General features: G+C 51.6%; 9 protein-coding genes across 13 annotated transcripts; 2 read left to right on the top strand and 7 right to left on the bottom strand.

Annotated features, from left to right (window-relative positions):
- Positions 1–365: 365 nt before the first annotated feature.
- On the bottom strand, positions 366–1,326 carry LOC112348090 (pentatricopeptide repeat-containing protein At2g35030, mitochondrial-like). The gene is made up of 2 exons (XM_024680148.1): positions 524–1,326; positions 366–396 (listed from the first exon to the last, which is right to left on the bottom strand). The coding sequence occupies exons 1-2, from the start codon at positions 1,324–1,326 to the stop codon at positions 366–368; spliced, it is 834 nt and encodes a 277-aa protein (XP_024535916.1).
- Positions 1,208–3,339, bottom strand: LOC9628815 (uncharacterized protein At4g15545). 5 transcript variants are annotated; one of them, XM_024679806.1, is made up of 11 exons: positions 3,003–3,338; positions 2,759–2,953; positions 2,642–2,710; positions 2,536–2,586; positions 2,351–2,483; positions 2,150–2,296; positions 1,905–2,081; positions 1,800–1,848; positions 1,646–1,724; positions 1,457–1,564; positions 1,208–1,397 (listed from the first exon to the last, which is right to left on the bottom strand). In XM_024679806.1, exons 2-10 carry the CDS (start codon positions 2,924–2,926, stop codon positions 1,481–1,483), a joined length of 957 nt encoding a protein of 318 aa, XP_024535574.1. In that variant the 5' UTR covers positions 2,927–2,953; positions 3,003–3,338; the 3' UTR covers positions 1,208–1,397; positions 1,457–1,480. The 5 variants fall into 5 exon arrangements, with proteins under 5 accessions (XP_024535574.1, XP_024535571.1, XP_002974970.1 ...); XM_024679803.1 differs by having other exon boundaries at positions 2,759–3,072; positions 3,142–3,338; XM_002974924.2 differs by having other exon boundaries at positions 2,759–3,338.
- A 105-nt stretch (positions 3,340–3,444) lies between these two features.
- On the bottom strand, positions 3,445–4,468 carry LOC112347992. Its single transcript, XM_024679807.1, has 5 exons — positions 4,224–4,468; positions 4,019–4,181; positions 3,876–3,969; positions 3,662–3,816; positions 3,445–3,602 (listed from the first exon to the last, which is right to left on the bottom strand). Exons 1-5 carry the CDS (start codon positions 4,281–4,283, stop codon positions 3,490–3,492), a joined length of 585 nt encoding a protein of 194 aa, XP_024535575.1. The 5' UTR covers positions 4,284–4,468; the 3' UTR covers positions 3,445–3,489.
- Positions 4,469–4,720: 252 nt separating this feature from the next.
- Positions 4,721–7,088, top strand: LOC9637841 (probable protein phosphatase 2C 9). The gene is made up of 4 exons (XM_002975100.2): positions 4,721–5,809; positions 5,894–6,232; positions 6,301–6,406; positions 6,506–7,088. Exons 1-4 carry the CDS (start codon positions 5,219–5,221, stop codon positions 6,904–6,906), a joined length of 1,437 nt encoding a protein of 478 aa, XP_002975146.1. The 5' UTR covers positions 4,721–5,218; the 3' UTR covers positions 6,907–7,088.
- A 136-nt stretch (positions 7,089–7,224) lies between these two features.
- LOC9637840 lies at positions 7,225–9,432 on the bottom strand. The gene is made up of 6 exons (XM_024679797.1): positions 8,661–9,432; positions 8,438–8,603; positions 8,197–8,373; positions 8,061–8,144; positions 7,918–7,999; positions 7,225–7,844 (listed from the first exon to the last, which is right to left on the bottom strand). The coding sequence occupies exons 1-6, from the start codon at positions 9,002–9,004 to the stop codon at positions 7,390–7,392; spliced, it is 1,308 nt and encodes a 435-aa protein (XP_024535565.1). The 5' UTR covers positions 9,005–9,432; the 3' UTR covers positions 7,225–7,389.
- Positions 9,433–9,522: 90 nt separating this feature from the next.
- Positions 9,523–10,244, bottom strand: LOC112347993. Its single transcript, XM_024679808.1, has 2 exons — positions 9,973–10,244; positions 9,523–9,868 (listed from the first exon to the last, which is right to left on the bottom strand). Exons 1-2 carry the CDS (start codon positions 10,134–10,136, stop codon positions 9,727–9,729), a joined length of 306 nt encoding a protein of 101 aa, XP_024535576.1. The 5' UTR covers positions 10,137–10,244; the 3' UTR covers positions 9,523–9,726.
- LOC9628814 (DEAD-box ATP-dependent RNA helicase 5) lies at positions 10,189–12,635 on the bottom strand. Its single transcript, XM_002974922.2, has 13 exons — positions 12,036–12,635; positions 11,843–11,967; positions 11,664–11,771; positions 11,521–11,601; positions 11,392–11,470; positions 11,253–11,341; positions 11,151–11,207; positions 11,032–11,099; positions 10,895–10,963; positions 10,741–10,834; positions 10,523–10,687; positions 10,370–10,462; positions 10,189–10,311 (listed from the first exon to the last, which is right to left on the bottom strand). The coding sequence occupies exons 1-13, from the start codon at positions 12,610–12,612 to the stop codon at positions 10,219–10,221; spliced, it is 1,698 nt and encodes a 565-aa protein (XP_002974968.2). The 5' UTR covers positions 12,613–12,635; the 3' UTR covers positions 10,189–10,218.
- An 86-nt stretch (positions 12,636–12,721) lies between these two features.
- LOC9637839 (squalene epoxidase 3) lies at positions 12,722–14,916 on the top strand. Its single transcript, XM_002975099.2, has 8 exons — positions 12,722–13,045; positions 13,097–13,208; positions 13,288–13,462; positions 13,531–13,708; positions 13,779–13,997; positions 14,054–14,332; positions 14,397–14,675; positions 14,738–14,916. Exons 1-8 carry the CDS (start codon positions 12,755–12,757, stop codon positions 14,840–14,842), a joined length of 1,638 nt encoding a protein of 545 aa, XP_002975145.2. The 5' UTR covers positions 12,722–12,754; the 3' UTR covers positions 14,843–14,916.
- On the bottom strand, positions 14,883–16,900 carry LOC9637838 (probable protein phosphatase 2C 27). Its single transcript, XM_002974921.2, has 4 exons — positions 16,451–16,900; positions 16,201–16,365; positions 15,914–16,125; positions 14,883–15,808 (listed from the first exon to the last, which is right to left on the bottom strand). The coding sequence occupies exons 1-4, from the start codon at positions 16,691–16,693 to the stop codon at positions 15,262–15,264; spliced, it is 1,167 nt and encodes a 388-aa protein (XP_002974967.2). The 5' UTR covers positions 16,694–16,900; the 3' UTR covers positions 14,883–15,261.
- Between the last annotated feature and the right edge of the window lie 38 nt (positions 16,901–16,938).

The following is a 16,938-nucleotide window of genomic DNA, read 5'->3' as shown; positions in this document are numbered from 1 at the left end:
CAGGCAGTGATCCACCTGGGCCGAGGTGACGTGGTTCCACACCGGGAGAAGCAATCCAGCTCGGGAACAGGCAGCAAGAACTGCCGAGAGAGCAATCTGGTTGGCACCGTGGCCTGCGAGGAGCATCGAGCGGAAGGAAAGAATCGCATCTTGGAACCGGCCAAAGTGGCTGTAGGCGGCAACCAGGCAACTCCAAGAAACCGGAGTGAGCTCCGGCATTCGCTCGAAGAAGAGCTTCGGCTGGGACAGATGGCATGTCTGGGCTTCTGCCGAGAGGAGAGAATTCCAAGAGATGGAATCCTTCTCTGGCATTGTAGCAAAGAGATGATTTGCAAGATTTGCCTCTTTTGCTTCCGAGTAGCAGCCTAGAAGTATGTTCCACGACACGAGATCTCTCTCAGGCATAGAATCAAAGAAGTGTTTTACTTCATGCAAATGCCCATTTTGGGCATATGCGGAGATAAGCGCGTTCCAGGCGACTAGATCTCTTCTTGGCATGCGATCGAATGTGGATTTCGCTTGCTCGAGCTTGCCAGTGCGCGCGTAATCGTGTAGTAGAAGCGTCCACGACGCAGCGTCGTGATCGGGTATAGAATCGAGCAGAGCTATCACTCCCTCCGAATCGCCACCGCGAGCCCGCGCTGCCGCCATGGCGTTGCAACACGCGATGCTCACCTCCGGGATCTGGGCGAAGAGCTCCTCAGCTTGTTCTCGCTCGCCACCGAGCGCCTGGATCATCGCGGCCCAGGACGCGGCCGATCGCGCGGGCGCCGCGGCGAAGATCTCCCGCGCCCGATCGATCCGCCCGTGTCGCGCAAATGCCACCACCGCAGTGTTCCACGACACCACGTCGCGCGCCGGCATCGCGTCGAAGAGATCAGCCAGCTCTCGCAGATCCCCGCGCCGGGCATGGCAGTCGAGCATCGTGTTCCACACCACGACGTTCCTTTCGGGCATGCGATCGAAGAGCGCGGTGGCGCTTGCCAGATCCCCGGTTTGGCCATTTGCGTGGAGGAGCGCGGACCACGAGACAATGCTCCTCTCGGGCGAGTGATCGAAGAGGCGCTGCGCACCAGCGGCGTCGCCGGCGCGGGCGTGCGCGGCGATGATCGCATTCCACGAGACGCGGTCGTGCTCGGGCATCTGGGCGAAGACTTCTTGCGCTTCCCGCAGATGCCCGTTTCGGGCATAGCCGGACAGCAGCGTGTTGTAGGACACGACGTCGCATTCTTGCATTGCCGAAAAGGTGGCGCGCGCGTCGTCGAGCCGCGCATCGGCGAAACACCTGGCCAGAGCGATGTTGTTGTTGCGGACAAGGACTTCCATCGCGTTTTGTCCTTCATCAATCTTGGAAGAAAGAAGAGGAGCGTCGTTGTCTCGGCATTGCCTCGCTTTGTCTGTGCGAAAGAAGTTGTAAGATCACCGACAAGATTGAAAGACTTGGAAGATCACTGACAAGATTGAAAGACTTGTTGTTACGTTAGGAAGGGAGGTGCTGGCAGAGAAACGCATACAAATCCTTGTTTTCTGTTCCAAATATCTCGTCCGCTTTTCTCAAGGCATCCTGGGACACAACACGAACACAACCAGTCAGTGTATGCCACACCTTTTCTCTCTTTTTATTCCAAAGTTTGGTGGTACGTACCTCTCGCGTCCGCAGGTGGGAATTGAGCTCTTTGATAGTGTTTAGCAACGCACGGAACTGGTCGTAAGGAAGGCGGCTCCTGGAAAAAAAAAAGGGAGAAAAAACAGCTCGTCTTCGTCTGAAAAATGGAAAGAAAAGGAAGACACTGTCTTACTTTGCTTGCCGAAAAAACTCCTTTCCATCGGCTTTCATCATCGAGGGGGCTGCGCAACAACTGGACGTGTTTAATGGCAAAGTTTCCAAAAGGACGAATACTTACAGCGAGGAGGAGAGCTGGGGGCTGTAGCAGCCTCGCTATATCGCGGTCTTTGTGGCGGTGTCGGTGCCGGAATCTTACGTTTCACGGGGGACCCTGTTGCCGACCGACTCTTGGGTGGGGATGTTTTGGGTGGACTTATCGGTGGTGTTAGTGCGATTCCTTCTTGAGATAGTGGAGCTGACAACCAAGCGAAACAAAGTCAACGCCACCCAAAGCTACAGGAGAACCAATTCAATAAAACTTACAATCTGATTCGTGATCAAACTGTCGTGGTACTGACAGAGCGCGAGTCTTGGCAAAGTCGGACATGGACCTTCTAGCCGGGCGCGCTTTAAGAAGAAGCATTCGCCTCCTGGCATCTTCCACGCTAGAAGATTGCATATCATCCTCCACTGGAAGTGAAAAATTAAGTATGATGCACTAGGCGAGTGGAGTGCAGCTCTTACCTTGCACTCTGTCGTAGCTTTGGGTTCTGATAGGTTCCTGAAGAGGTGATCTTGGGGAGTTGTCCATAGACATGGCTTTTTTAAGCCTGTTTTCTTGACTAGACGATTTTTCATCTGCGGTATCGAGTAGATGCTATAATGCCGCTGGTCAGGGTTTTTAGTATATACAAAGAGTGTCAACTTACAGGATTATCCAGCTGCAATGTATGGACCAATGACTTTCGAACAGACTCCATCTGCAGTCGACCACGATTACTTCGACACGATTTAGAAAGAGAGGATAGCTTGGACCTTGGAAACATCATGCCTCAATCTAGTGATGGTCCCTTGCAGCACTTCGTTTTCCTTGGATAGCCTTATCTACAAACACAGGCTCAAAGATCAACGAGAGAAGGAAACAATGCGAACCTGATCGTCTGTCGTTTTGAGGATGCGAATGTTTGCTCTTTGAATGGCTTGATCAGCATCGGTAATTCTGCGCTCGAGGTCCTCAATCAAATTGTCTTTCTCGTGAAGATTTTCCCGAATTCTACCCACGCGGTTTTCCAATTCCGACATTCTAGTAGCAAGAGCCATAGAGGCAATCTTCCTTGCCAGATCCAGCTGCTCATAGGGGTCGTCAGGGAGGACTCTCATCAAACTCTGAGGTAACCTGGCTTCCTCTTCACTCATATCTGCCACGATTCACTTCGTCCCGAGATGAGCCTCGTACAACTTTTCGGCTACACACAATGGAAGTGCAACTCAAAACCAGGAAAAGAATAAGCTCTACGTGGAAAAAGATATCACACCTTGGGAGTGTTTTCAGCCACAGGGCGTACTGGATCACAATGGCTACAGGGACCTGCAATTTCCTTACAGCCACCAGAACGCGTTAGCTTATCACTTGCTAGGCCCCACGAGTTGCCGAACTAGCTTCCAGCTTTATCGGACATTCTGATCTCTCTCTTTCTTTCTGGAAAGCAGAGTTATCAAATTGGGTTGGTACAGCCTTAACAATAGTACCTTGTATGCTGGCTAAACGGGATTTGAGAGCTAAAATACAATCCTGTAGCTGACGTTTTTCTTCCTCAAGAATCTCGAGGGGCCTGTCCAAACGTGTCGCTCTGTTATAGGATTATAAAAAAACAATCGAAGACTCACTCTAGCTTCCTCTTTGACTCCGCAACTTGCAGCTCCTTCTTTAGATTAGCAATGTCAATGAGCAAGCTGCAATTGTGATCTTGAGCTGCATCTACTTGTTGCTGTAACTCTGAGATGCACTTCAGCAGTGTCAGCAACTCACACGCAAAAAGCACCTGACATAATCACCGTCATTCCGTCGGTTCTTCTCAGCGATCAAAGCTTCCCGAGACACGATTTCTTCATTCATGGTTCTGATGCTGCGACGGAGGTGGACCGAAGCAGCACTAAAAGCTTCGTCGTGCGCTTGCTGAAACTTCCTGCAATGCGCTATAAATGTATCGCTGCGTCAGAGAAAAAGAAAAGAATTGAGGAAATCCATCATGACCATGACTCAAGCTACCGTTCTTCAGTGATCTTCTTTTTGAGCGCGTCCCTCGTAGACTTGAGCTTCGAAAGGTCGTGCATAGTTTCCTGGTTTACTTTCTCCAAGGCAACTAAGCGTCACTCAGCATAGCCACAGCCAAGCAACAAAAGAGTAGGTACCTGATGTGGCGCGCAAGTCCGAGTACTCGTTCTCGCGAATCACGTAAGTCCTTAGAAGTTCTTTCTCATCCTTCACAGCTTCCTGGGTGTCCTCGGCACACCGGACTAGCTCTGATTCCAATCTTATCGTCTCACGGATCTCTAGCCCGACCCTGACGTTTAACTGCTCTAGAAAGTTAGAATGCGAGGCAACAGGCACGCATACCTGATCGATTTCTTGCTTCAAGCACAGAATCTGATTGAGAAACGATCCCTGGGCGTCCATCAAAAACGCTCAGCTCTTCGCGATGCTCCCACAGCCAGCCTCTCGACCGAAATTCCGGCAAATCCCGAGAAAAACTATCCCAGCGTGGAGGAGCGACGCGCATTCCAGCTCGATCCGCTAACAAACGCCAGCGCCAGCCCCTCGATCGAGGATTCCGCCCGGAGAGGCTGAAATGACGTGTAAACCCTAGGCATAAACCCTAGCGTCTACAAATTCAAAAAACGCAACGTGTGCGATGGTTGAGAAAAGAAGTGAATGATGGGCAATAAAAAAGATTTGCCATGTGCTAGCAAAATTACCATGTGAATCGCCCATCAGCAGACTTCGCGCCACGTGTTTGCTGCGATGGACGCCCCAGATGCTGCCATGTGCCGAGGGCAGACCGGGCAGACCGTGGCTCGCATATGAAAAGGCAGGTGCCCTACTCAGGCCTGCCCGCTGCCCGCCCTGCCCCTCCTGCCCGCGCTGCCCCTTTCTCCCGTCCCATTTTTTCTGAGTCGGGGAGAGGAGAGAGACGAACGAAAAATAGAGAGCGAGTGCGAGAGCTTGAGCGCTCACCTAGGTCGAGCGCGAGCGAGCAAGGGACGCGATCGAGCGCCCGGCGGAGATTCTCCCAGCAGCGGCCAGCGCGCGGCTCCGAGAAATCGGGAGAAATCGAGGGAAGATTGCCTTGCTTTTCTTGTTTGGCACTCGGATGATCCATGGTAAGAAATCCTCGTCGATATTCCTGGGGTTTCTGTTGGATCTGGCAATTAATCGCTGCTCGGCCGGGCGCTGGAGCTCACAGGTTGGGGGAAATTTGAGAGGGGAAAATGCTCCATCAATCGTAGCTGGGATCTCTTCTTGCTGGCTAGCTGGTAGCACACAGGGGGCTTTTCGGCACTGGGCATCTCTAGCGCGCTCCAAGAGCTACAGCTTTTGCGGGTGGTGGATATATGGACGCACTGGCTCCTTGCAAAAGCACTGACGACGCATGCCCATGTAAGGGCGTGGGCGTGGACGTTCTTCCTTGCGAGAGCGCGGCAAGCGCGCTGAGGAGGAAGCGTATCGAGATTAGACGCATCAGGATTCTGGCCAATTCGGGGAATGGATTGTTCAAGCGCTCGAGGATTAACTTCCAGGAAGGAGGAGGTTTGTGCAAGGAGATGAAGAGCGAGGAGGAGGTGGTAGAACACAAGCAGCAGCAGCAGGGGCAAGAGCAGCAGCAGCAGCAGCAAAGCAAGGAGGAGGAGCGAAAATGTAGCGAGGACGTGCTACCATCTTTGCTCTCGAGCTCCTCCTCGAGCTCTGTGAGCTCCGAGGATTTGCCCAACCTTGGGTGCTGCTGCTCGTCGGGCCAGAGCTCCTGTCCGCCGTATGGAACAGTGTCAGTTTGCGGGAGGAGGCGAGAGATGGAGGACACTGTCGCCACCGAGCCGGATTTCCTGAGCTTGCCTTGCAGCCTCAATGGCTGCTCGGGAGCGTCAACTTCTTCCTCGTCGAGCTACCATTTCTTTGGAGTTTACGATGGTCACGGTGGATCACAGGTTAGTCTGGGATTTCCAAAGCTTCCTTTTGTTTCCTGTGCCGCGAGCTTACTAACTTTGCGTGTTTTTGCTGGATCTTCTCAGGCCGCAACATATTGTCGAGACCGGCTCCACCGCGTTCTCGTGGACGAGATGAACAGACATAGGCAAGAGGAGACCAGTGATCCGGAGAAGCTGTGGGAGGACGTCATGACCGGCTGCTTCCTCAAGGTGGACGAGCAAGTCCGGAGGCCCAGCTGCGGCGGCGACGCTTGCAGCAACTGCGCAGGAAACGGCTGCGACGTCCAGATTCCAGAGACCGTCGGCTCCACCGCCGTGGTGGCCGTGGTTGGCTGCAGCCAGATCGTGGTCGCAAACTGTGGAGACTGCCGGGCCGTGCTGTCCCGTGGCGGAAGAGCCATCCCCCTCACGGTCGATCACAAGGTAAAGTTCTTCTCTTGTTTCATAAGAACTTTGACGCGAATGTTTGTTTGTGTCTTCCTCCTCCACAGCCTAGCAGACCGGACGAGTTTGCTCGAGTGGAAGCTGCCGGGGGCCAAGTGATCAACTGGGACATCCCCCGGATTTTGGGAATTCTTGCGATGTCACGATCGATAGGTGAGTCTCTTGATACGTCTCGCGCCCCTGTTTTTCTTTTCTGGCTTGCTTTTTAACACCGGAGCCGTGGCCTTTTCTTGTTTCTTCCTTTGGTGACAGGCGACCAATTCATGACTCCATTCCTTATTGCAAACCCGGAAGTGACGTGCCTGCCTCGGCATGACAACGATGAGTGCCTCATTCTGGCGAGTGACGGGCTGTGGGACAAGGTCACGAACGAGGCCGCTTGCGACATAGCTCGAAAGTGCCTCTCGAGCCGCCGCCCCCGCCGAGCAACGTCAAATGTCTCGCGAACTTCCACCAGCTGTGAAGACGAGGACGACTCCCCGTGTGGCACGGCAGCCTCGCTCCTCCTCAAGGTCGCCTTGCACAATGGGAGCAAAGACAACATCACTGTGGTGGTGATCGATTTGAAGAGAAATTCTTCGTCGACAGCTTCCATGGGTGCTCCTCCGCCGACGAGGACGATGCCTCTTCCCACCTCCTCCACTCTTAGCTAGTATGGAAGCTACACCATTTCCAGCGAGAACACAAAAAAGAAGAAAAAAAGCTTGCTTGTTCTTTTCTTTTTCATGTTGTAAACCGGATCAAATTTTTAAATTTTTTCTTTGTAACTTTGGGAAGGAAAAAGTCCAACAAGGACCAATTTCCTTTCTTTACAAGAAAAAAATCACCTTTTTTACTTTTCTTCCTGGATAGATAGACGAGAGGAAAAAAGTCTAGACTCTAAAGAACCATTGCCTTCCTCTATGGAAAAAAAAAAGTAGCAGTAGATTATTCCTCTCGTGTTCATCATAAGAAAAAAAAAGGATCTCATCTCAAAGAACCATGCAATGCAGCTGGACTGATTGGATTGATGAATCGACTTATTCCTCCAGCCTTCGAGACAACGAAGAACAAAGCTGTGATAAGAAGAAAAGATAATACCCATCGCCCATGCTGTGTGTCGCTCGCTCACTCGCTCGCTCGCTTCTCCACGTCTCCTATAGCTTCCTCCCAAGCCTCCCCAGCCTCCTCGCGATCCCAAACAGTAACACCTTGCCCACCGCGCCCCTGTCCACGCCGCAGGCCAGCGCCACCGCGCCACCCAGGATGATCCATCTCCAAACGTTTCTCTTGTTCTCGGCCGACGCCTCCTCCACGGCACTACCGCTGCCGGCTTGGACTTCCAGCGCCGTGTCGGCGATCCCGAGCTCTCGAAACACGGACGCCGGAACCTTGGTGGTGATCTGTGCCATGAGCGCCGGCCGCGACAGGGGCTTGGCGCTCTTGCGGGAGGCCAAGTAGCTGTGAGCGCCAGGCTCCATGCCCTTGACGCATCCCCACATCCCCTGCCTGACGCCTAGCTTCGCCAGATCTTTTTGGATTCCCATCTCTTCCGAGTGGAACAGCAGCACCTCGCACGCGGTCAGCTGGGAATCGCCCTTCCGGGACTCCACTGCCAATTCAAGGAATGACACGTCCATGAGTCATACGAAACAAAAAGAAGAAGAAAAACTAGCACTTTTTACCTGCACGGATCCGGAAGCTTGAGTAGAACACGTCTACACGTCGTGGCTTGTTTTTGCGGGGAACCTTGTCTGTTTCGACACCCTGTTAACCACAAAGCAAAGCTGGCGAGTGAGCGACGCTGCCATGGGTAAATGATGCTTACCATTTGTAAACAGTAGTATGTGTTGCCGTGCTCCCAAATGCGCCTCCCAATCGTGTACTCACGGTCCTTACAAAAAAATGGGAACTGCATGGCAGAAGTTTGAGTTGTGGCACCCGAGTCGAAGAGACTTCCGTACCTTTCTAACCCAGTGTACTAGCATGTATCCGGTCTCGGGACATTCGTCGAGCGTCTTCGCGGAGAGGAGCATATCGTCCCACTCCACTCGGAACTCGTCGTCCCAAAAAAAATCTCTCATGAGCTGCGGCGTGATGCCCTCAATGACGGTTCTACTCTTGTATTGCGTCGGGCCATTCTAGAGACAAGGAAAGAAAGAACATCAGAAAAACGAAAACAGAAAGCCAAGAGATATCACTTACGGAAGGGTCGCGTCGCCAAGCTTGGTAAGCCATGCCTGTCGTGGAACGGTCCATCATCATCTGCCACGCCGGCCCTCCATCGCGATCTTCGAGCAACAGCAAAAACTTTCTCAAATCTTCGTCGGAGACGGCACAGTTAGCTTGCTGTTGATCACCCGGGGATGAACTGATGGAACAACAAAACTTCGCTATGAGAAAGAAAAGAAGGAACAAGCCGAAGTACCTTGACTGCGTCTCCTTGCCAGAAAAATCCGTCCTGGGCCACCTCCAGGCGCTGAATTTCAGCCAAAGTTGCTTGAGCATCGAGCAAGCTGTGACCGCCGTGATGGCCAGCCACAGCCGCCTCGCTCCCAGCCCTGGCGGTGTGCTCCACAGCAGCCTCGTCCGGCTCCTCAGCCCAAAAACGAGGAAGCTTGCCCAGCGAGGCTTCCACGACCAGCCCAGCACGATGCCAAACGCAATGGCGACCCAAATTGGCATCATCGCAGCCAGTAGATCTGCCATTGTTTCCAGAACCACGGGCTTCCCCAGGACGGAGAAATTGCCCTTGCTATCCAATTCCTCCATCTTCTTCCTCTTCTTCTTCGCTTAAATCCAGAAAGCCGAGCTCCTCCTCGTCATCACATTGCCCGCCGGATTGACCTTAAAGCTGCGAATCTCTCTCAAGTACCTGGATGCTTAGCTCGCCCCTCCAACAGTGGCGCCGCGCAGTGCGGTTGCGGCGTAGAAATCTACAGTAGCGCTGACAATCCTCACGGATTGTTCTCACTGAGCCCTAGAGAAGAAATCCGCGACCGCGAAGCCGGATGCGCAAACCCTAGCTCGTGCTGCGCTACAATGCGTCCACCGCCGACAATGGAGGGCCAAGAAATCTAGAGGATGAGAGATATTTCGAGATGGAAGAACCAATCGGATAAGAGAAGAAGAAGATAAGGCGCTAGACGCACATCTCAGTTCATGCCGGGAAGAGAAAGGGCGAAAAAACGAGAGGAAGGGAAAATTTAAAGGAGGGTTTGTGTGGTCGACGTAGAAAAAATGCCGAGCCTAGCTGGCGGAACGCTTGTGGATATTCCTGACACGTGGCAGAATGTGAATGGCAATATTTGATTCGGGCTATGGCGGCGAGACGCTCCATCCGGATTGGATTTAGGTGGCGACGCCATTACCACTCCTGTCACTATGGATTGCGATAAGCCAGTGAAAGCCGGATGTCGTCCACGTGGACACGCGGACGGCGGTGATTCTTATTATCTGAGCCGTTGATAACGAAGAACCCTAAAATCGGTCTCTCACATTTGCTGTTGCTTCTGTTGATCTGGGGGATTTGCTTGCTGCTGCGGCTGCGGCTGCTGGTGAGAATGCGGCTGTGGATCGACTGGCATGGACGAAATCGGCCGCTCTTCTATGTGCTTGGGCTTGACGTCAATGCTCCTGCGAAGAAAGAGCTACCAAGAATCACTGGAATGCCCGGGATTGGGACGAAAGAGGCGATGGATGATCGAAATTTGCTGCGATCAGGGGAAGGGCGGGCTTACCTCGCAGCCTGGGAGGATTCGTGAGGGAGATCCTCCTCCAGCCATGTCTTGACTTGCTTGAGATTCCTGCGCAGCACCGCCGAGGACTTCACCACGTCGCCTCGCATCATCACGTACGCGGCGCCGATTGCCGCCAGCGTCATCACAAACGTCGACATCGCCATCGCGCCTTTGCCTCTCCTTCCGCAAGAACCCTAGGATGCCCGATAAACCCTAGGCGAATATGCTAGCTCTTTCAAAAATCCTCTACTCTTCGTCTGATACATCAAAAGTGATCTTTTGGGCCTTTGGCGCATCGGCAGCGAGCTCTCTGAAGTGAGCTCCATACAATTTTGATTCCTGCGAAAGAAAAACTTGGTTTTCCATGGAAAGAATCGATCGGACAGAACAAATATACCTTCTTCTTAACGTGAGCGCCGAATTTGAGCAGCTCCTCCGGGACGATCTGACGAGCTTCTCTTAGAATGTTGACAAGCTCCCCAGCGCGAGCCTGAGAAGACAGGAATCAAAGTTTGCTCGATTTGTTCCTGCCAATAAGAAAAGTGCGTACCTTGTCAGCAGTGGTGAAGAAAGTGTGCGCGGTTCCTTTCTTTCCAGCTCTGCCTGTGCGACCAATCCGGTGCACATAGTCCTCGGTGGTGAGAGGAAAGCTGTAGTTTATCACGAACTCTACGTCTGGAATGTCGAGCCCTCTCGCAGCCACATCCGTGGCAATCTAAAAGCAAAGGAAAAACTGTGAGTTGACAACGAGGATCGATGACTTTCTACCAGTAAAGGATGCGACCCGTCCTTGAACGCACTAAGAGCTTGATTTCGTGCCTGTTGAGACTTGTCGCCGTGTATGCCCGTCACTTTCCAACCTCTATAGCACGAAAAACGTGGGAAGTCTTAGATCATACAAACAGTCACACCGTCCACTTACTGTTTCTGGAGAAAGTTTTCTACTCGGACCGCCTCCTTTTTGTACAGAACAAAAACCAGGACTCGATTCCTGTGAATCCAACGAGCACTCTAGTAAGAAAACAATATCAAAAAGCATCTTAAACCAGTTCACATCACCTCTTTGTTTTATGGTATAACCGAAGCAATTCCTGTAAGCGTCTGTCCCGAGACTTATCGTCAAGCACCTACAAACAGTCTTTGTGAGCATCAATCTAAAGCCAGCCAACAAAACTAACCTCAACTATCTGCGTGACGTCATGATTGGCAGATAAATCTTCTGATCCTACAGTAATCTGGAGAAAAATTATAAGCTCCTGTGTGATAAAAAAAAAACGCACCTTCACAGGACTTGCGTCCTGAATGAATTCCTGGGCAAGCTTTTGTACAGAAGTTGGCCAGGTTGCACTTAACATTATGGTTTGTCTTTCTGAAAGATAAAAAGTAAGTGATAGCTTGAAAAGATTAAAACCTCCGTACCCTGGGGTATATGACTAACAATTGCTCGAACAGCAGGCTCAAAGCCAAGATCAAGCATGCGGTCAGCCTCATCTAGAACCTGCGAAACATAAGCACTTGAGAAATTGATGAACAATACTGACTACTTACCAAATAAGTAATTTGATCAAGCTTGCAAACGCCCTCATCAACGAAGTCTTGCAAGCGACCAGGTGTGGCAACAACGATATCCTGCACCGCAAATGACATGAATCAGAAAAAAGTCACGGCCCATTGTTTGTTTGAAAACTCACACAGCCGGATCTCAAAGAAGAATACTGTGGCCCTTTGGAACTCCCTCCATAAAGACATACGACTTTAACGCCGCAGCTGGCTCCAGCTTCCTCCAGAACGGCAGCAATCTTGAGACGTGATTATCACACATGTCATGTTCGAAGGTTTGCCTTCTTCCTAAAAAAGACAAATCACTAACCTGCTGGGCCAGTTCTCGAGTTGGAGAGAGAACAAGGCAGCGTGATCCCTTTGAATGCTTCTTTTCTTTCTTTTTATGGTTGAGGATATGAACCAGAGCGGGAACACCAAAAGCTAAAGTTTTGCCTGGAACAAACCAGAAAGACAAAAAAAACATATAAAGATTTGATACATCTCCAAGAAACGAAACTTACCGGAGCCAGTAGCTGCGATTCCAATCAGATCTCTTCCATCGAGAAGAAACGGCCACGAGTGAGCTTGTATAGGAGACGGCTTCTCAAACCCGCTACAGCATTTCATCACGTCAGCAGGGAGCTTGGCTGCCGAGAAGGACTCGAGAGCTTGAAACTTTGCATTGGAGCTATCTCGTCCATTCAGAATGACTAGCAAGTCTTCCACTTTCTTTGGCTTCCCATTGCAAATTTCCTTGCTAGCAGCATCATCGACCTCGATTTGACGATCTCCCTTGTCTTTCTCCTTCTTTTCAGATTTTGGCTCGTACAATTCGTCACTGATCCCGTTTGAATTTCCCTTGATAGCCGCATTCTCGTTGTCAGCATGATCCCTCTTCTTCTCCTTCTTCTTCTTAACAGATTTCGGCTCATCAGCCACTACATTCTCACCTTCCGGCTCACCGTCATCGTCGATTTTCTTCTTCCTCTTCTTCTTCTGCCGCAGCTCAGCATTCTCAATCCGACACCGATCACCATCGCAATCCTCCGCCGCCGCGCGATCGCTAGCAGCGCGATCGCTGGCGCGCTTCTTCCCCATGCTAAACCCTAGCCGAAATATTCCCAAACCCTAATTATCACTGACGTGGCAAATCTTTAAATGCCCAGCACTTTTAAGACAAAGCAATCTCTTCTAGGGCAGTGATTGGACCACGTCAAGCGAAGAACTAGGGTTAGAATGCATGGGTGGAGGAGGAATGAGCGATCTGGGAATGGCGCAGGGTCTGATGCGCCACATCTTCTTGCTGCCTCCTCTCAGCATCGTGGTCGCGCTGCTCGCGCTCTTAATGTCGCTCACTGTCACAGCGCTCTCGCGAAAGGTGAGTTCCAAGAGCAGCAATGTCGCTGCAGCATTAGTCCCGCCGGAGAAGGAGAGGGGCGCTTTCGGCGTCGAGCGAGAGGGCGATGCGGTGGATTGCATCGTGGTTGGAGCGGGGATCGCTGGGGCCGCCCTCGCGTACGCGCTTGGCAAGGTGATTTCTTTCCAGCTCTAAAAAAAATCTGTGTTTAACAGCCATTAACAGGATTCGCGAAGAGTTTTGTTGATCGAGAGGGATTGTTCCGAGCCGGATAGAATCGTTGGAGAGCTGCTACAACCCGGTGGCTATCTCAAGCTCGTGGAGCTTGGAATGAAAGGTACTGAGCTCATTCTTTTCTACTTTGTTTCTTTTGTTTCTCCTCTTTGCCTTGACTGAGTTTGCGATATTCTATACAGACTGTGTGGACGAGATAGAGGCGCAAAGAGTACACGGCTATGCTCTCTTCAAAGATGGACGAGATGCCAAAGTCGGGTACCCCTTGAAAGGTCGCTCCGAGGATGTTGCTGGGAGGAGCTTCCATCATGGGCGATTTGTCCAGAGGCTGCGACAAAAGGCGGATTCGCTCCACACGTAAGTTTGTCCAATTTTTTTTTTTATGTTGTCTGTGCATCACGTTTCCCATGTTTTTTCCTTGGCAGTGTTAAATTGGTTGAAGGAACAGTTTTGTCGTTGATAGAGGGCGATGGAATCGTGAAGGGGGTACGATACAGAGTAAAGAAGGAGGACGGAGTACAAGTGGTCGAAGCTTATGCGCCTATTACTTTCGTCTGCGATGGATACTCTTCTAACTTGAGGAAAAATCTTTGCACGCCAAAGGTAAGTTTGGAGTTTTTCCGTAAGCGTCTCGTCTAAATGCAAAGCACCTGTGTGTGTTTTTTCTGTGCAGGTTGACGTGCCATCGCATTTCGTCGGTTTGATACTTGAGAACTGCCAGCTTCCATACTCGAATTTTGGTCATGTCGTTCTGGCGAATCCCTCGCCGATTCTGTTCTATCCAATCAGCAACACTGAGATTCGGTGCCTGGTGGACTGCCCCAAGGAAGTCATGCAATCAGTTAGAAGTGGAAAGATGGCTCACCATCTCATAAACAACGTTGCTCCTCAGGTACGTTCTCGGTTTTCATTCCAAACTCGTCTTGGTTTTTACTGTTTTTTGCACAGCTCCCTGTCCAGCTCCGAGACTCTTTCATTGCCGCTGCAAGTGACACAACCAAGATCCGCAGCATGGAAAACAAGATCATGCCCGCTGTCCCCATTCCGAAACCGGGCGCATTACTCTTGGGCGATGCTTTCAACATGCGTCATCCACTAACGGGAGGTGGAATGACGGTCGCATTATCCGACGTTGTGCTTCTCAGAGACATGTTGCGGCCGGTGGTAAGCTTTCAAGACCAAGCTGCCGTTTGCAGTTACCTCCAAGCCTTTTACACGAGACGAAAGGTAACGGTGTTCTCTCAAAAACTAACTTTTCTACTCGTACTTAAAGCCATCGATCGTCTTGCAGCCTGTTGCATCGACGATAAACACTCTAGCCGGTGCTCTCTACAGAGTTTTCTGCGCGTCGCCCGACGTTGCAATGACCGAGATGACACAGGCATGCTTCGACTACTTAAGCCTGGGAGGAGTTTTCTCGAGCGGTCCAGTGGCTCTACTCTCGGGCTTGAATCCTCGTCCTCTCAGCCTCGTCGCTCACTTCTTCGCAGTGGCCTTTTTTGGAGTGGGCCGCCTTCTACTGCGGTATCCATCTCCGAAAAACTTCTGGGTGGCCTTCCGGCTCGTCAAGGTACACAAAAACTTAGACAACTTTGCAAGCTCTTCTCTTACAGTCATAGATTTAATTTACAGGGAGCGGCAAGCATCATCTTCCCGATCATACAAGCCGAAGGCGTCGTCCAAATGTTCTTCCCGTGGATCATGACGCTGTTCTACCGCTCGCCTCTCCACGTGTAATAAAACATTTCTCGCGACATTATGTAAGACATATGCTCTATAAGTATAAAATCATCGCATTTTATTGAGGACAATCCCGCTTCCATGCGTCCCAAGAATCATAGTCTTCCTTCCTCGCAACACAAGAGGCAATTTTTTTTTTTCTTCGTCTCCAAGAGCTCCTCCCTTGTCTCGCTTATTCCCCCAAAAATCAGCCATTGTAGTAGAAACCAAAAAGAAGAAAAAACTCCCAGTCTCCCCCCTATGCTACCTTCGAAACTATGATACATGTTTGCCTCAAGTATGTTAGTGTCCCTCCCCGTCCTGTCCTCCTGTTCTTCTATCTTCTCCATCTCTTCTAGCTCGAGAGAAAAAAAAAAAGAGAAATTCTATCACCCTGTTCTCCTGTTCTTCATGGTTGTCATCATTATCCCCCCGGCTCAAGAGCACCTGTTTAAAAAATCCTGGACGCTTTTCAACCCCTCGGCCGAGAAGCTCCTGCGTATTCTCGTGTCCGACGAGAGCCGGGGCGGGCAGTCGGCGTGGAAGCACACCGTCACCACCGTCAAGTTGTCGCTCGTGTTGCGCCGCAGCGCCTCCGCCACCAGCTGCTTGGAGCACAGGTCCGGATCGTTGTGCTGCTGCAGCTCCTTCCTGGCCAGATCGATGGCGTTCTGGCTCGTGAAAACGTCCCAAAGCCCGTCGCAGCCGATGATGAGGAACTCGTCCTCCTCGGTGAGGATGGCCTGGCGGAGCTCCGGCTCCGAGATAAGCGGACCCCCGACCTTCAAGTCCGTCATATGCCAGTCCCCCAGAGCTCGGGCCACCGCGAGCTGGCCGTTGAGGTAGCCATCGTCGACGAAGCCACCCAAGGCTTCTATCCTTGTCCGCTCCACCACCGGCTTGTGGTCCCGTGACATCTCCACGGCCTTGCCTCGTCTTGACAGCACAGCTCTGGAGTCGCCCACATTCGCAACTAGAAGTCTCCTGCCAGGAAAAAAAAAACAAAAAGAAAAGTGGTACGCGTGTCAGGAACTACACATCTGGAAGCCTCTGGAGAGAAAAGAAAAAAGGAAAAAAAACGCGGCGAACCTTCCAATCACGAAAGCAGTGAGCGCAGTAGTTCCAGATTGCAGCTGCTCGTCTAGAAGGCACGCCTCAGCGAACGCGTGGTCTGTCTGGTAAAAGCCATGACGTACAGCATCCTCCAAGCACGCAGGGAAGGACACGTCTCTCAGAATGTATCCAAGGAGGTGCTCCCTCACGAACAGTGCGGCATCTTTGCCACAGTGACCATCAAACACCTACATCCCAGAAAACAAAACCGAGGAAAATGAGCACACGAAATAGCAAGAACAAACGAAAGCGAAGAAACTCACTCCATAGAACGCCCCAGGAGCATCGCCCATAGGCCTCAAATCGTCCACTCTAACATGCGCGTCTTCCATAAGTCCCCGCCCCCCAATATCAGTCCATTCCCCAGACCGGATCATCGGCACGAAGATGGCGATCTCCTCCTCCTTCTGGTCAGAAGTCTCCTCCACCTTACGAGCAAGCCGCAAAGAAGAAAAAAACCAAAGAGCGGCAATTCTAAGAAACCATAGACCCATTTGCTCGAGAGAAACTTACCACTTCCGACATAGCTAACCTCACCGTGCTCACGCACTTGCAAACCGTAGATCCCGCCCCGGCGCTCCCCACACTGGCGGTGGTAGTGGTGGTAGTGGCCGTCAGGCACGCTGTAATTGTGGCCGTGTACACCGGCTTGGGCGGCTTCGCAATGGGATCGCTGGATGCGCCGGCCGCCCCTCCTCCAGCAGGGAGCTGCTCCAGCGCCCCCACAGGCTGTGATATGTCTGCCCCTGCCGCCATAGCTCGATCGAATGCGCCACCGATCGCTGCTCGGTATGAGCCAGACTTGCAATCCAATTGATCGCTCGATTCACAATCCCAGAGAAATCACTCCTCGCTGCTCTCTGCTCGCTGCTCACTGCTCGTCCGCGCTACTGCTGCTTCGCTACTCGCTGCTACTCGTCTTCGTCACGCAAACCCTAGAAACCCTAACCCTACAAAAGGGGTATCAGAAAATATATATTTTGGTGGAAAGGGCAAAAAAA

The sequence above is a fragment of the Selaginella moellendorffii genome, unplaced genomic scaffold, assembly GCF_000143415.4.
Source record: "Selaginella moellendorffii unplaced genomic scaffold, v1.0 SELMOscaffold_26, whole genome shotgun sequence".
Classification (NCBI taxonomy): domain Eukaryota; kingdom Viridiplantae; phylum Streptophyta; class Lycopodiopsida; order Selaginellales; family Selaginellaceae; genus Selaginella; species Selaginella moellendorffii.
This window is presented reverse-complemented; position numbering and strand designations above follow the sequence as displayed.

Excerpts from the sequence above, each read along its gene's own strand:
- LOC112348090 (XM_024680148.1), bottom strand. The coding sequence starts at position 1,326 with ATGGAAGTCCTTGTCCGCAACAACAACATCGCTCTGGCCAGGTGTTTC. Across the intron at positions 397-523 it reads GCGCGCACTGGCAAGCTCGA|AGAGATCTCGTGTCGTGGAA; the intron begins GCAAGCGAAATC and ends TCTATGCCTGAG.
- LOC9628815 (XM_024679805.1), bottom strand. The coding sequence starts at position 3,022 with ATGAGTGAAGAGGAAGCCAGGTTACCTCAGAGTTTGATGAGAGTCCTC. Across the intron at positions 2,711-2,758 it reads TCAAAACGACAGACGATCAG|ATAAGGCTATCCAAGGAAAA; the intron begins GTTCGCATTGTT and ends CTGTGTTTGTAG. Across the intron at positions 2,082-2,149 it reads GTTTGATCACGAATCAGATT|CTCCACTATCTCAAGAAGGA; the intron begins GTAAGTTTTATT and ends CTTGGTTGTCAG.
- LOC112347992 (XM_024679807.1), bottom strand. The coding sequence starts at position 4,283 with ATGGACGCCCAGGGATCGTTTCTCAATCAGATTCTGTGCTTGAAGCAA. Across the intron at positions 4,182-4,223 it reads TGAAGCAAGAAATCGATCAG|TTAAACGTCAGGGTCGGGCT; the intron begins GTATGCGTGCCT and ends TTTCTAGAGCAG. Across the intron at positions 3,817-3,875 it reads AAGAAGATCACTGAAGAACG|CGATACATTTATAGCGCATT; the intron begins GTAGCTTGAGTC and ends TCTCTGACGCAG.
- LOC9637841 (XM_002975100.2), top strand. The coding sequence starts at position 5,219 with ATGGACGCACTGGCTCCTTGCAAAAGCACTGACGACGCATGCCCATGT. Across the intron at positions 5,810-5,893 it reads ATGGTCACGGTGGATCACAG|GCCGCAACATATTGTCGAGA; the intron begins GTTAGTCTGGGA and ends GGATCTTCTCAG. Across the intron at positions 6,407-6,505 it reads TGCGATGTCACGATCGATAG|GCGACCAATTCATGACTCCA; the intron begins GTGAGTCTCTTG and ends CTTTGGTGACAG.
- LOC9637840 (XM_024679797.1), bottom strand. The coding sequence starts at position 9,004 with ATGGAGGAATTGGATAGCAAGGGCAATTTCTCCGTCCTGGGGAAGCCC. Across the intron at positions 8,604-8,660 it reads GGCAAGGAGACGCAGTCAAG|TTCATCCCCGGGTGATCAAC; the intron begins GTACTTCGGCTT and ends TTGTTCCATCAG. Across the intron at positions 8,374-8,437 it reads CTTGGCGACGCGACCCTTCC|AATGGCCCGACGCAATACAA; the intron begins GTAAGTGATATC and ends CCTTGTCTCTAG.
- LOC112347993 (XM_024679808.1), bottom strand. The coding sequence starts at position 10,136 with ATGGCGATGTCGACGTTTGTGATGACGCTGGCGGCAATCGGCGCCGCG. Across the intron at positions 9,869-9,972 it reads GAATCCTCCCAGGCTGCGAG|GAGCATTGACGTCAAGCCCA; the intron begins GTAAGCCCGCCC and ends CTTTCTTCGCAG.
- LOC9628814 (XM_002974922.2), bottom strand. The coding sequence starts at position 12,612 with ATGGGGAAGAAGCGCGCCAGCGATCGCGCTGCTAGCGATCGCGCGGCG. Across the intron at positions 11,471-11,520 it reads TTGATCAAATTACTTATTTG|GTTCTAGATGAGGCTGACCG; the intron begins GTAAGTAGTCAG and ends TATGTTTCGCAG. Across the intron at positions 10,964-11,031 it reads TTATACCATAAAACAAAGAG|GAATCGAGTCCTGGTTTTTG; the intron begins GTGATGTGAACT and ends TTGGATTCACAG.
- LOC9637839 (XM_002975099.2), top strand. The coding sequence starts at position 12,755 with ATGGGTGGAGGAGGAATGAGCGATCTGGGAATGGCGCAGGGTCTGATG. Across the intron at positions 13,463-13,530 it reads AAGGCGGATTCGCTCCACAC|TGTTAAATTGGTTGAAGGAA; the intron begins GTAAGTTTGTCC and ends TTTCCTTGGCAG. Across the intron at positions 14,333-14,396 it reads CCTTTTACACGAGACGAAAG|CCTGTTGCATCGACGATAAA; the intron begins GTAACGGTGTTC and ends ATCGTCTTGCAG.
- LOC9637838 (XM_002974921.2), bottom strand. The coding sequence starts at position 16,693 with ATGGCGGCAGGGGCAGACATATCACAGCCTGTGGGGGCGCTGGAGCAG. Across the intron at positions 16,126-16,200 it reads CTCCTGGGGCGTTCTATGGA|GTGTTTGATGGTCACTGTGG; the intron begins GTGAGTTTCTTC and ends TCTGGGATGTAG. Across the intron at positions 15,809-15,913 it reads ACTGCTTTCGTGATTGGAAG|GAGACTTCTAGTTGCGAATG; the intron begins GTTCGCCGCGTT and ends TTTTCCTGGCAG.